The 15,026-nt window shown below is 45.2% G+C and overlaps 1 protein-coding gene and 1 long non-coding RNA gene across 4 annotated transcripts in view; one reads left to right on the top strand and one right to left on the bottom strand.

Annotated features, from left to right (window-relative positions):
* Window positions 1–541: 541 nt before the first annotated feature.
* On the top strand, window positions 542–13,404 carry ICOSLG (inducible T cell costimulator ligand). Of its 2 annotated transcripts, none has more exons than XM_029083478.2 (7): window positions 542–710; window positions 4,222–4,262; window positions 5,678–6,031; window positions 7,447–7,737; window positions 8,611–8,784; window positions 9,287–9,331; window positions 10,609–13,404. In XM_029083478.2, exons 1-7 carry the CDS (start codon window positions 697–699, stop codon window positions 10,617–10,619), a joined length of 930 nt encoding a protein of 309 aa, XP_028939311.1. In that variant the 5' UTR covers window positions 542–696; the 3' UTR covers window positions 10,620–13,404. The 2 variants fall into 2 exon arrangements, with proteins under 2 accessions (XP_028939311.1, XP_028939310.1); XM_029083477.2 differs by having other exon boundaries at window positions 546–710; window positions 8,614–8,784.
* Window positions 10,536–15,026, bottom strand: part of LOC114818269 — a 63,432-nt gene continuing 58,941 nt past the window's right edge. For both annotated transcript variants that reach the window (XR_005661038.1, XR_003766123.2), the window contains exon 4: window positions 10,536–10,782. This is a non-coding gene — a long non-coding RNA (uncharacterized LOC114818269). The remainder of the gene's footprint in view (window positions 10,783–15,026) is intronic.

The raw sequence follows: 15,026 nt of genomic DNA, 5'->3' as shown, positions 1-15,026 counted from the left end.
AACAGATAGAGACGATCCCCGCCCAACTACGGGCTCCCAGTCAGAACGACTTTCTCACTGGTCCTTTCTCACTGGGTATCTCGGATTTCACCGTGGTCCTCCCGAGGATGTGAGGCCCTCCGGCACCTTGAAACCCCTTTCTAGGAGAACTACCCACCTCAGGAACAGAGAGGGCGAGTCAAAGACTCCAGGCCACCCAGCAGAGCCCCGACTAGCTCCGGGGCGGCTTCTCCGGATCTCCTTATCATTTTTTGTCCCACTTCGGTTTTCGGGATCGTGCTGCGTGCCGAGGTTATTAGCCCCCCTGCTGGCCTCAGTTTCCCGGGACCGATGGGCGGGGGGTGGGTGCGGGGGGGAGGGAGAGTGCGGGGGCGGGGCCGGGAGGGGCGGGCCGGGGCGGAGAGGAGGAGGTGGAGGAAGCTGCGGTGGGGATGTCACGGGTGACTGGGACCAGGCAAATAGGGAGGGCAGGGTGCGGGAGGGCGGCAGTCTCCACGGTGACTGCAGCAGCAGCAGCGGGAGCAGCAGCAGCGGGAGCTGCAGCGGGAGCAGCAGCAGCGGGAGCTGCAGCGGCTGCACAGCAGCGGGAGCAGCAGCGGCTGCAGCATCGGGAGCATCAGGAGCCGCGGCCAGCGGGGCCAGAGGCGGAGCAGCCCGGCGGCCGGGGGGTGCCTGGCCCTCGCTCCGGCGCCCACCATGGGGCCCAAAAGGTCAGTGGGGCAAGAGGGGGCGCCGACCAGCAGGGGGCGAAAGTGGGGTGGGGGGGGTCGGCCACAGCGAGCCCCCCCCCCCCCGGGCCGAACCATCTGGCAGGGGGAAATGGGGGGGGGAGAAGATGGGGGGCTGCCCACTTCGGGGGAGGGAGGACAGGGCGCGCGAGGGCACCGGCCCGAGCCGGGCCTCGCGCTGCCCACCTGAGGGGAGGGCCAGGGTGGTCGTGACTGCTCGGCGGGGCACGGTGGGCTGCCCCTTTTCTGAGGGGAATGGGGGGCGGCGGCGAGAGGAAGGGAGAGGAGAGGAGAGGAGAGGAGGGGAGGGGTCCGTCTTCGCCCCGCTGCGCCAAGGAGAGGCGGGAGAGCGAGGCGGGGCCCGGCTGGGCAGAGACCGCCCCACAGCCTTACCTGGCGCCAGGGACTGTGGAAGTCTGCTGAAGCCAACCACGCTCCAAAGGACCCATTCGGACCCTGGGCCCCGGCCTCAGTTTCCTTTTTCACGCTTTGCCTTACCTGGCGCCAGGGACTGTGGGAGCCTGCTGAAGCCAACCGCACTCCGCAGCAGAGATTCGGACCCTGGGCCCCGGCCTCAGTTTCCTTTTTTTTTTTCCTTTTCACACTATGCCTTACCTGGCGCGAGGGACTGTGGGAGCTTGCTAAAGGGAACCACGCCCCTCAGCAGAGATTTGGACCCTGGGCCCCGGCCTCAGTTTCCTTTTTTTCCCTTTCACACTATGCCTTACCTGGCACGAGGGACTGTGGGAGCTTGCTAAAGTGAACCTCGCTCCTCAGCAGAGATTTGGACCCTGGGCCCCGGCCTCAGTTTCCTTTTTTTCCCTTTCACACTATGCCTTACCTGGCACGAGGGACTGTGGGAGCTTGCTAAAGTGAACCACGCTCCTCAGCAGAGATTTGGACCCTGGGCCCCGGCCTCAGTTTCCTTTTTTTCCCTTTCACACTATGCCTTACCTGGCACGAGGGACTGTGGGAGCTTGCTAAAGTGAACCACGCTCCTCAGCAGAGATTTGGACCCTGGGCCCCGGCCTCAGTTTCCTTTTTTTCCCTTTCACACTATGCCTTACCTGGCGCGAGGGACTGTGGGAGCTTGCTGAAGTGAACCACGGTCTGCAGGACCAATTCGGACCCTGGGGCCCGGCCTCAGTTTCCATTTTTACTCTACGCCTTAAAGGCCTTTTAACAGGAGAACTAACTTGAGGTAGTGGGCAGGGCGTAGATAGTAGGTAGTGAGGTAGCCTTGGGGGAGTTTGAGAAGCAGCAGGGCCGAATGGACAAGGGCCCGGGCTTGGCAGTCAGAGGGACCTGGGTTCTAATCCCAACTCCAACGTTTATCTTCTGTGTGTCCCTGGTTTAAGTCACTTCACTTCTCTCGTGGCTCGGTGGAGAGACCCCGGGGCTTGGGAGTCAGAGGTCGTGGGTTCTAACCCTGGCTCCGCCACTTGTCAGCTGTGTGACTTTGGCCAAGTCGCTTCTCTGGGCCTCAGTTCCCTCTTCTGGAAAATGGGGATGAAGACTGCGAGCCCCACGTTATATCCCCCTCCAGCACTTAGAACAGTGCTTTGCACATAGTAAGCGCTTAACAAATGCCTTAGAACAGTGCTTTGCTCATAGTAAGCACTTAACAAATGCCATCATTATTATTAACAAATACCGTCGTCGTTATTATTATTCTCTCAGCCTAAGTGGTGGAAAACGGGGATGAAGACTGTGAGCCCCACATGGGACAACCCGACTACCTTATATCTACCCCAAAGCTTGGAACAGTGCTTGGCACATAGTGAGCACTTAACAAATACCATTATCATCATGTAGCAGACACTGTACAGAGCACTAGGATAGACCCAAGATGATCAGGTTGGACACAGTCCCTGTCCCACATGGAGCTCACGGTCTTAATCCCCGTTTTACAGATGAGGTAACTGGGCCACAGAGACGTGAAGTGACTTAGCCAGGGACACACAGAAGATAGTGGAGGAAGTGGGATTAGAACCCAGGTCCTTCTGACTGCCAAGCCCTGGCTCTATCCATTAGCCCCTGCTGCTTTTCATAAGCCCTTTGCCCCCAGGCTCACTTTGGAGTCTACACCTGCCCAGCCCCATCTACATGTAACCAGCTCCTATCCTTATCACCTATTGCTTCCACCTACCTGGAATTTATTTCAGTGTCTGTCTCCTCTGCTCCTTGAGGGTAGGGATTGTTTCTGCTTACTGTACTTTTCCCAGCCCTTAGATCAGTGTTCTTCATGGGGTAAGAGCTCATTATTATGGATCGGTTGATCTAACAGGTGGAGGGAGGAGGCCTGTTCCTTCTGGGTAAGGAAGGCAGGTCCAGAGGCTCTACTGAGGCAGTTTGCCTAAAGAAGGCAACCTGATTAGCGTGTATCTACCTCAACACTTAGTACGGTGACTGGCACGTAGTGATTAAGAACAGTGCTCAGTGCTTAGAACAGTGCTTGGCACATAGCGCTTAACAAATGCCATTATTAATATTATTAATAATAACAAATACCATTTTAAAAAAAGATGACCAAGTTGATAAATTGGGGTTCTATCAAGAGCAAAGCAAAAGAAGAAATACCACTGGGGAGTTTTCTTTCCATGATATAGAAGGAGGATGAAAATCTAGGAAATATCTGCCATATTCCCACCTTTCCCTTTCTCCCTCTCCTCAAGAATCATTCTGGAAGTACAGTCCCCCTTTCTACATTTCTTCTTCTTTCCTTCATAAGAATCAATATGGAAGTAATCAATTAATGGTATTTGTTGTATGTAGAGCACTTGGGAGAGTACAATACAACAGAATTGGTAGACACAATCCCTCCTGATAATGAGCTTACAGCCGAGAGAGAGAGGCAGACATTAATATGAATAAATTATGGATATAAATTCCAAATTATGCCCTGGAACCAGAAACTGGGAAATTCCAGTATTGCACTGTAGTAGACCCAAAAAGTAGTTCAACTGCTATTTTTTCTTTCTCCCATATTGCTGTGCCTATTTCTGCTGTCTTTGGTAAATATTACAGAATGACATTTTACATCTTAAAACCTAAGACATCGTGCCTCATTGACTGAATGAAGATAGGTGAATCATCTGGTTCCACTCCAATGTTTTTAAAGTAGCGCAGCGGTAATCAGTGGTATTTATTGAGTGTTTACTGTGTGCAGAGCACGGTACTAAGCATTTGGGATAGTACAACAAAATAGAGTTGGCAGACACATTCCCTGTCCACGATGAGCTTACAGTCGAGAGGGAGCTTGCAGCCTGAAGGGTACTGTTAATTTTACTCCACCTTCTCTTCTAAATTAGCCCAGGTGTTATTTTTCACTTGTTTCTTCCTCTACTGACATAACTTTGACAGGTTGCTGACTGGTAAAATTTCACCGTGTATGTCTTGGGTAGGGTACAATACTGTACTATTACCACCATGGCGTTCTTTGTTAAATATTTACACTAACTATAATATTTTTTTCCCTTTTGTTTTATTACAGTACCAGACTTCTGTTAGTGCTTCTTTGTGGTATCAGAGATGGTAAGTGCAAAATAGTGTATGCATATTTTAATTTATTGTGCATATAGAGTCTGATATAGTTTTATTTATATTAGTGTCTGTTCCCCCTCTAGACTGTGAGCTTGTTGTGGGGGCAGGGAATGTGTCTTCCAATTCTGTGGCTTGTACTCTCCCAAGCACTTAGTAGAGTGCTCTGCACACAGTAAGCGCTCAATAAATATGATTGATTACTAAATGATTTGTGTGTCCACAGTCATGTAAACTCCCTCAGTAGAAACAAACAAACAAAAACCAAAAAAAAACCCCACTCCAAAGTGGCAGGCAACAAATTAGTCAGCCCAAAAATGAATATGAGGAGATCTTGTAAAGATCCTCAAAGGTAATAATAAAGTATTCTTCCGGCCTATCAACAAGAGGCCAGGTAGAGTATCTGGGAGGTTATTTGATGAGTATGAGGTAAGATACACTAGGAATTAAAAGGAGATACAGATAATCTCATTGAATTCCTCAGTAGGCATTCACAAGAACTTAATTAAACTGGGGTAAATTCACAGGATGTTTTAGACCAAAATGATCAACCAAATATAAACAAATACTAGAAAAAATTGTCCTACCTCCCACTCTCCACCCCCAGAGAAAATTGCAAGAACCTGAATGGAAACTGTAAGATTCAGACAAGAGTGTGTAACCTATCTTTTCTAACAGCCACTGCAATGTCCATCTTTGAAAAGACTCCTAGAAGTGGGAGGGAATTCAAGACTAGTGCTTTTCTCCAGTAGCTGACAAGTTGGTAAAATCCTCAAGAATCACAATTTGGGCACTAAGGGACTAAATATAGGGTTAAGGAGGAAAAAGAACCCAAGAAGCAACGAAAGGATGTAGCTACCCAGAACAAAATGGGAGAAAAAAAAATCTTCTTGCTCCATAGTCTTTCTTAGACTATGCTAATATACTAATATTCTCCCTCCTACTTAGATTATGAGTCCCATGTGGGACAGGGACTGTTCCAATCTGATTACCTTGTATCTACTCTAGTGCTTAAAACAGTGCTTGACACGGAGTAAACACTTAGTAAATACGATTGTGATTATAATTCTTTTCAAGAGCCCCTTGTAATTAATTATGTCCTTAATTAGAAATTTTAGAATTTTAAAATTCTTCTTTTGTGAAGTTGTAGTGATAGTAAAGGTATTGGTTGAGCCCCCATTGAGTGTGATACACTGTACTAAGCGGTTGGGGAAACCACAACAGAAGCATAAGACATATTCCCTGCCCACAAGGGCCTTACATTCTAATTGGCTTATTAACCCTTGGCTCAAAGCACCTATGGTAACAGACATGTTGAAATACGTACTATCTAGTAGCTTGAATAGTAAAATAAATAATATGAAATTGGAAGGCAGACTTGTAACATTCATTTTTTTATATATTTACAGTTATTAGCGAAGAAAAGGAAGTCGTTGGCATAATAGGAAGCAGCGTTGAACTAAGCTGCATTAATCCTTCCCTGGAGCAGTTTGATTTGAAAACCCTATGGGTTTACTGGCAAACAGCAAGTCCAACTACCGTACTAAGAATGTATTCTCCTGGTGAGAATTCCAGCACTTTTGAGGATCCTGGATATAAAAATAGGACACTGCTAAATATAGAAAATATGAAAACAGGGGATTTTTCTCTTGTTTTGTCCAACATCAGTCTGCAAGATGAACGGAAATTTGACTGCATAGCGGGAAAGAAAGAGAAAGTATTCAAGAAATTTTTCAGCACCACAGTCAGACTCGTAGTGGCAGGTAAGAACTAAAGAGACAAAAATAGAATGAAGAGTGAGAATGGAGTGGACAAAATACAGACTCGGGGGGCCACATCCAGCCCACTACTAAATCCATCCAAAGCAACAGTCTACGTAATATCATCGTTGTACAGAAGATTACCTGTATCAAGTTTATTAGCTTGTTTTATTGATGTTTTAAATCTGGGTGGCAATAATATGAAGGGTTCTTTATCCAAGAAAAGCTAAAATAGTTTTGTTAATGGGTATTGTACATGTCAAATATTCTATGTCTAACCCTCTTCGGCTTACAAAAACTCATTAAATAAGCCTCAGCCCAAATAATTACCCACTTTTGATGGAGAAACTTACAAAGGGAAAAAATGGATGGCTTTAGAATTAGCTCCATCCTCTAGAATTAAGTGTAGATTATGAAAGCAAGTCAACCCAGAGTCTTCTGGATCCCAGAAATCATCCAGCCTAAAAGGAGAGGGCTGTGGATGGGCCACCACACTTCAGTGGCCTCAGGTTCCCTGCAGTGTAACCACAATGCCACACAGTGGAAGTTGCTAGTTAAAAGGTCACCCGGCAGCTGGCCTGGCACTTTGGATGGACATTGGAGGACTCAAAATGCCCCCCCCACAAACCCCTAAGAGGCTTTCCTTTTCTTCCCCCCCACCACTCCAGGAGGTCAATTTGGACCTGGATTGGGTTCATCCCATAATTGTCCAAGAGATGGAGGGTCAGGAGGAGCATGTGCTCTGAGTATGCCACTTCCTCATCATCAGTGGTATTTATTGAGTGCTTACTGAGTGCAGGGCACTGTAATAAGCACTTGAGAGAGTACATATAATACAACATAGTTGGTAGACATGTTCCCTGCCCACAGTGAGTTTACAGTCTAGAGACAAGCTCACAGTTCTCCTTGGCCAAATAACCACAGGGTACTGGGACATGTCCAGGAGTCTCTCCAATGTTTCCAGAAGTTGGGGGTGTGGGATAGGGTCCCTCACCCAAAGGGGCAAGACCTTCAGCCATGATCGATTATTAATAATAATAATAATAGTGGTATTTGTTAAGCGATTACTGCATGCTGGGCACTGTACTAAGGGGTGGGGTGGATACAAGCGAATCAGGTTGGACATAGTTCCTGCCCATGTGGGGCTCCCTGCCTCAACCCCCATTTTACAGATGAGATAACTGAGGCACAGAGAAGTTAAGTGACTTGCCCAGGGTCACATAGCAGACATGTGGTGGAGCTGGGATTAGAACCCAGGTCCTTCTGACTCCCAGGCCCATGCTTTATCTATTAGGCCACCCTGCTTCTCCCTTAATAGGTTTCATTCCTTAAGATAAAGATGAAGATCTCAAATATGTACACATTCAGTCCCTAAAGAACTTTGACAGGATTGCTGCCACTCTCATTTGCTTCTGCAGCTAATTCCAGCACACCGATAATAAGCGGGCCTACTGGTACAACTGTCAGAGAAGAAGTAATCTTCGTCTGCAATGCTAGTGATGTTTATCCAGAGCCAAATGTCTACTGGATAATTGGACAAGATGTCCTCCTCGATCCAGCTGCCCAAAATCATAACATCTCCAAGAATGAGAGAGGCCTGTACGATGTCTTCAGCACAGTGAGGATCACGTGGACTTCTAACATGAGAATAGGATGCTCTATAGAAAACCAGAGACTAAAGCAAAACCTAACAACTTTCATAAAACCAGGTTTGTGGAACGGTTGAGTATGCATACTATCTCTCAAAAGGAGGTCACCCTGGTGCCCAAAAAATAGAAATTTGTGTCTAAAACAATACCATCCTTTAGGCATTAGACTCCTTCTACGGTTTCTTTTCCACTAACCCACAAGAACCCTTTGTGTATACCAGGAAGCCAATGTTTTGTGGGTGTTTTAATGCCAAAGAAAAAAACCTTTCCATAAGAAAAGTCATTGATGACTTCACCCTCAATAAAACAACTATTGAATGTTGGCTACCTGGTCCCCTGCTCTCTCTCCATAAGACTAGCTTTCTTTTGAAGGAGTGGGTCTCTCCCTGGGCATAGGAACAGAGGATGGTATGCATTCTCATTGTTGCTGCTTGGAGAGATTGTTGAATGACAGGCAGTCCATTGAAGTAGAGCTGTCATTTGGGACTCTCAGTTGAATTGACTTAACACAGCTTTTTTTTTTTTCTTCGAAACACTAAACTGGAGGATAAGCGGGTCACACAAAGCATGAATTGAAAGCTGTAACAGTCAGTAAATTTTCTTCCTAAATTCAAAATGGTCAACACCAATCCTCCAGCTGGTAAAATCCCATGAGAATTCTATACTTAGAAGAAAAGAAATTGTCCTGAAATCATATGCCAGCAGACTTGGGAGAGAGGAGGATGGGAATAAGAAGGTGGAGGGGAGGGTGAAGGATTATGAGAAATTAGGAAAGCAACACTGTTTTTAGGTATGATTCTTTGCTTTCAAGAAATATTTAAAAATGTTTAAAAAATATGATGCTGGAAGTTAAATACCTCATATGGCACTTGGAGATACATGGGAAAAGCACTTTCTTTCTTTCCCAAGTCTTAAACTTTTTCTTTTTTCCAGAAGATCCTAACAAGCTGCCATCTATCGCCTCTACAAATCCCACCAACTCACCTGCGCTGCCGGTAACAAGAAGTGTTACCACTCTTGGGGTCTTGGGCATTTTGGCTGTGATGGTGGGTGTCGTGACTGGCATCTGGCTGTGTAGAAAGAAATATCACCATCCATTTTATTCAGGTAACTCAAACAATCCTACAATTTTCAAATACATTGTCTTATTTAGAGTCTTCTAAAAGTCTAGGTATTTTGAATCTCTGCACATACAGTGAATTTGTCCCTTTTCTTGAGTGCTCATGTATGAAGGCTGCAGTGCCCCATTTAACAAGCCCTATCATCTTTACCGTAGAACATTCAGGCTGCATGCAACCAAAAATTGTGAAAACCTTTAGTACTCCCCTGAAAATTAACAAGTAAATAGCAACAGTCATAGAATTCATGGGCATCAAGTTGTCCGCCTATGCATCGTTCAACTGCAGTTATTCCTAGGATGTTTCTCTCTTCTGTGTGCAGATACATGGATCCAGGCGAGGAAACAAGTTTAGGTTTCCTTCCCTGAAATCCTGGGGTGGGAAGGTGGGGGCAATTACTATCCTTCTACTCATGAAAGGGGAGAGTTAGATAGTCTTAGGCTATTTTTTTCATGTTGTAACTACTGAATATAATTTGATTGTTTTAACAGGTGGACAGCGAAAAGGAGAGGTGACAGAGCATGTACATTATGCTGGTAAGGAACAAAAAAACGAAATAGATTAGAATTCCAGGCCCTTGAGGGAATTACAAAATAGAATTTTGAAATTTTGAAGAGGATTATGGGTGTCTTGACCTTCATTAGCTCCCTTAAAAAAATAGGTTGACACTTAAGATATCTTTTCTGCAAATCTAGAATTTAAAAAAAATGCAAATTGAATATTTTTGTCACGTGTTTTAAAAAGTGAAGAGGAAGTTGTGTGTATGGTAGACAGATCACAAGTTTAATCATACTTGATTTAAACAAAATTCAGGAAATGATTAGTGAAAACATGAAAGGAGAAGTACTCTGAGCCTCTAAAGGTTTTACCTGATATTGTAGGGTACCTGAGTTAATAATGATGATGGTATTTGATAAGCGCTTACTATGTGTCAAGCACTGTTCTAAGCACTGGGGGAGATACAAAGCTAACCTAGTGGGCAAAGGGATCCCTGCAAGCACAGGTGCCACAGTGACTTCACTGGAAAGATCCTATTTTGCAGAAAAGCAGTGTATTCAGGCTGACCGTACATCCCAGTTTAGTTGGGGCCAGCCGAGACTTTTAAGTAAGCCTTGAACAATTTTAGTTAAATGTACAAATAACCTGGAATTGGGGATCTCTGGACGAAACTGCTCAGTCTGTATTGCACTAGTTGTTGTTGTTTTTCCCCTTCCATCAACTTGTCACTGCTCAGCTTAAATGCTTGGACTTGCAGATTACAGCATCCCCAGATCACATTAGTTTAGGTTCTTCAGCTGCAATGGGGACCACCCAAAATGCCGAGGGAGTCGGGGGAGGGATGTTAGCTCACCCCTCACTTGCAGGGTCACGGAGAGGAAAGGGGAAGATCTGCAAGTGTGAGGTGGGGTGGCCTGATGTCTGTTTTTCACCAAGAATAAGATGGTCAGGTCAAGTAGCCATCCTATCACCCCTTAAAACCATCTCCATGTTCCCAGTCTAAAAGCAACTGTGCTGCCTCCCAGAAAATAAATAATAATGTTGGTATTTGTTAAGCGCTTACTATATGCCGAGCACTGTTCTAAGCGCTGGAGTAGGCACAGGGGAATCAGGTTGTCCCACGTGGGGCTCATAGTCTTAATCCCCATTTTACAGATGAGGTAACTGAGGCACCGAGAAGTTAAGTGATTTGGGAAAGGAGGGTCTCTCAATTTTGATGTGAAGTACACTGAGGAAATGGAATATCGATCGCAAGTCAGTCCTTTATTCCTTAGTCTTTTCATGCAACCCCTACTTTTTTGTTTGTTTTTTAAAGATCACGTTTGAAGGGAAGCCTTCAAAACCGAAGATGGAGCTGCTGGTGAAATGGTGGGGCAGCTCGGAGCAGTGGCTGTTTGTGATGCAGTCTTCCTTCTGCGTAGAGAAGGGTCAATGGTTCCCACCGTCTTTGACTGGAAGAAGGAAATTCACGCTGTCTTTGCCTTTCCACCTGCCAAAATCATTAGACTTAGAATTAGGGGCCTTGAAACAAATTCTCTGAGGCTGGAGCACTGTCAGAATCTCAGCCCGTTCCCTTGGCCAAAAGTGTAATCCTGTTTCCCAGCAAAAAAGGGCAAAGGATTCAGACATCGAGTGCTATCGGCAGCAGGAGAATCTAAGAACTCTGTATCTAGCCGCCTTCTCTTCTTGACAGCAGGACATGTAGCATCCTGGCTGATACAGAGGCAGCATACAAACAGGCCTTCATTTTTGTTGACACTGGTCCCCCCACACCATTCCCCATGTGCATTCTTTCCTGTTGAGGAAACTGGACAGACCAGATGTGAGACTGTTCCAGTAATATCCCTAGTTAACAATTTGGAATTAGACCTTTTGGAAGGTTTGCGTTTCTAGAGCCAAAAGGAATGGGACAAAAGCTAGGTCAGAAAAAGGCAATAGCTCCATAATCAGTGGGGTATCCCTCTGACTTTTCCATCCGGAAGTAGGTCTTTCCTTGCCTGCCCAAACTATGTGCACTAAGGGAGGCTTCCTGGGGGCTGTGAAATGGTAGTGAGGAGGTAGGAGCAGAAAAAGAAGATTGTTGCTGGGGCCTGGAACCACTGCCAGAAGATGAGGAGCCTTGAGAAACCTTACCCTGGTGTGGGCAAAATCTCAACAGCAGCATCTGGAACCTCAGGTCAGGATTCCCCCTCCAGAAGCTAGAAGATGGAGCAAGTTCCTTGGACCCAGAGGGAACTCACCCTGGGCAGCAGCCCCTAAAACTCAAAAAGGGGAGAGGGGGACGTCTGAACGGTGAAGAAGACCGAGAGTGTGGAAAAAGAGCAAGACCCAGGACCGTGGAAGGGAGACAATCCAGGAAGGAATGTTATCATTGGAGACAGGATTGAATTCTACATTCAAAGCACAGAACTTTTCAAAAATAGTGTGATTTGTGTATTTATGTGTGGATTTGAACATGATTCTGACAATAGGGCCAGCTGGAGTGGAATGGTATGGGACATTAGACTTCATTGAAATGTATTGTCTTATGAGAACTTTGGAGAAGAACTGAGAAAAACTGTTTCCTGTTTTGCTTTGGAAAAAAAAATCCCCCCCCCCGAAAGACCAATCTGTAGATGTTTTTCAGTGGGGGACTAAAACAGCAACTGGATTGTAAAATATTTTCCCTTTGAACACACAATTAAGTTCCTTAAGGCTATCTGGCACTAAGCCTTGGAAAATAATCTTGTCCCAGAAGAACTTGGAGAAAATTGTGACAGGAAAAGAGGGACATCAGTAAAGAGTCTGGGATTTGCCAAAGGGAATGAGCCAGATTTTTTTTTTCTTTTTAGAAAATATATTGACATCAGTGTCAGTGCTGCCAACAGAGCTAATATATAACAAATGATAGATGCCTTGCCTGCCCTGCCCATAATGCTATGAATCCAGTGTGATCAGTCAGTGAAAGTAGCAGTAATACAGGTTAGTTGGACGCAGCTTAAGCCGCTTACATTTTTAAAGGGGGAAATAAGCTTTTTCCAATCCACTTGGTCATTTGTGTTTTGAGGTCCCATTTTGGAATCCAAGTGAAATTGGGAACAGTGTCTGCTGCCTTGAGTTCCTCCTCGAATGAGGAAGTCTTCATTTATGGTTTGCTTCATTGCACACTGCTCCATTTGAAAAATAAATATGGACGAGAGCATGTCCATTAATACACTGGATTCGAAGAGCCAAGGGAATGCTCATTCAACTTACATTAGTTTGCCTCAAAATAAACACCACACCCCGACACTGAAGATAAGTTTTTAAAGGTTAAATTTAAGTTGAAGCTGGACTAACTACCTCAGGAGAGAGAGAGATCACCCTATAGAATGGTGTCTCGATCCCTAGTAAAAATGAAGGCATTCAAAAGAAGAGAGGAAGACTCTTGATTCCGGGATTCTTAGTTGTTTTATAGCATTAGCCACCGAGGCCTGGTTTTATTCCTTTTAACGTGAAGATGATTTCTTTTGTTTCTTTTAATTTGGGAAGTGGATAGAGATCAGCATTCTCAGTGTATGCGGCATTATAAGCTTTACCACCTTAAACTGCTGACCCAGCTAAGTCGACAAGTCTCATTAATGCACTCTGAAGCAATTGTAAAGCCCAGGAGCTGACCTAGCCTTCTGTTCTCTGGCTTCTTACAGAACACGCCCTCTCCAAATATGTTTCATGTGCAAGATCTTGGCATGCAGGTCTGTGAAAAAGAGTTAGCAGCAGAGAGCATGTTAGATTTGTCAGCTTGTAGTTCTGAGCTCCAAACTTTGCAGTTAGGTACTATATCCTTCTGTGTAGCTCTCGGTTCATCGGTCTTTGTTATAATCCCTGGTAGAGCCAGAGTTACTATGTAAGTAGCAGACCCAGATGAATGTCAAACTGTTTACCATTTTGACTCCCGTGTCTTTCTCAATGGTAATTCATACCTGACCCTGAACCACATCCACGATGAATTCAGCGATGTTTCGACACAGTCGTTAATGGTCTGATTCAGACACTTGTTGTTCCTTCTATAGAAGGCTATTGTATTTTTATGATTGTAAAACCTGTACGTGTGATCATTTTTTCTGGTATAAAAGTTTTATATGGATTGGGAGTTCCATGCCTCATATTCTCCCTGGAGAAATCTGAGTTCCAGCTGCATGCACCTGTTTGTTCCCTTTAAAGGTGGGATCGGGTCCGGTCGGGGAACTTGGGCATCGTATTAATGTGCAGAATGAAATCTGGCTCATAACATCTGTTATGGATGAAGGGAAAATAATATCTATTTAGGGGGAACAATCCTTTCTCTGGGGTGGCTTTGGGACAAATGTCTCTACTCGCTGAGAAGAACTGTTTTTCGAAAGCTCACCTGACAACTTAGTCTATTTCACTTTCTTGTCCTGCGTGAAGGCAGAGGGCAAGGCACACCATGCCAGTAGGCCAGCCAGTATCTGAATGACACCCAAAGTTTAGACCTGTTGGGGGGAAAAGGGCCAAGCTTTGTCAGTCCAGAGCCAGGGATTCTACTCCTGGAAGTGTTAGGCCTTGGGGACCTGACAAAGTCAGCAAAGGTTTTTTCTAACAAACAAAGAGGTGGGTTATCTAAAGAGTTTAAAGGCAATGAGGAGTTACTCTATGGCTCTGTGGAGATTGGTGGCCACCTTTTCTCCATCTTCAATGAGGCAGAACAAGAGAATATGGGTAGAAATGGCAGCATGATCAATGATATTTATTGAGCACTTACTTTATGGTTAGGCCCCATACTAAGCTCCTGGGAGAGTACAATACTATAGAATTGGTGGACCCATTCCCTGCTTGTAAAAAGCTTACAGTCCAGAGGAGAGAGAGACACTAAATAATTTATAATATATAATTTAAAGATATATAAATAAGAGCTGTGGGTTTGGGGGTGAACATCAAGTGTCCAAAGGTCACAGATCCAAGTGCAAAGACGACACAGAAGGAAGAGTGAACTGGGGAAAAGAGGGCTTAACTGGTGAAAGTCTCTTGGAGAAGATGTGACCTTAATAATGCCTCGAAGGTGGAGAAAGTACATAAGGGATTTGGAGATGAGTAACCATTTTCCAGTGGGACCAGTTGGAATGGTTTAGAGAGGGAAGCTGTGGAGAAAAAAAGGAAACATTGCTACCTCTAGCTCAGTTTGGACTTCTGAACCAGAGAAGGTGGGAGAAGAAAACTTTCCACTGGTGTCTTTAGGTGGGCTGCAATGGATTGGGTTTCCACTGCTAGAGGTGGCAGCAGGCATCACCAGTGGAATAAGAGAACAAGTTCTAGCAGAGAGCTGATTGGATCCATCAGTCAATGGTATTTATTGAGCACTTACTGTGTGCTGAGCAATGTGTACTTGGGAGAGTACAATATAACAGAGCTGGTAGACACATCCCGTGCTAGAATCACTGGACCTTAAAGCAGATCAGAGTTTTGAATCCCCCAAAATTGGGGTGAAATATTTTTCTCAGCATATTCTTTTTTCTCAAGTTCCTCTGTTCAAATTTTAGTGGGATTTTGGAAGAGACATGGCTGCAGACAAAACCAAGCCACCTTGGGTGAGTTCCAGAAACTCATCCCAGCATTGTGAGAATAGGTTCTGTAGACCCCAGGTGCTAGGTGACCTGACTGACCCCATAGCTTCTGCCTTGGAGAGTAGTTCCATTCCCACAATGGGATTCTCACTCTCACCTCCCTTTGTTTACCACTTGTTGCCAATAACTACCC

This window comes from Ornithorhynchus anatinus, chromosome 18 (genome assembly GCF_004115215.2).
Source record: "Ornithorhynchus anatinus isolate Pmale09 chromosome 18, mOrnAna1.pri.v4, whole genome shotgun sequence".
NCBI classification, from domain to species: Eukaryota; Metazoa; Chordata; class Mammalia; order Monotremata; family Ornithorhynchidae; genus Ornithorhynchus; species Ornithorhynchus anatinus.
This window is presented reverse-complemented; position numbering and strand designations above follow the sequence as displayed.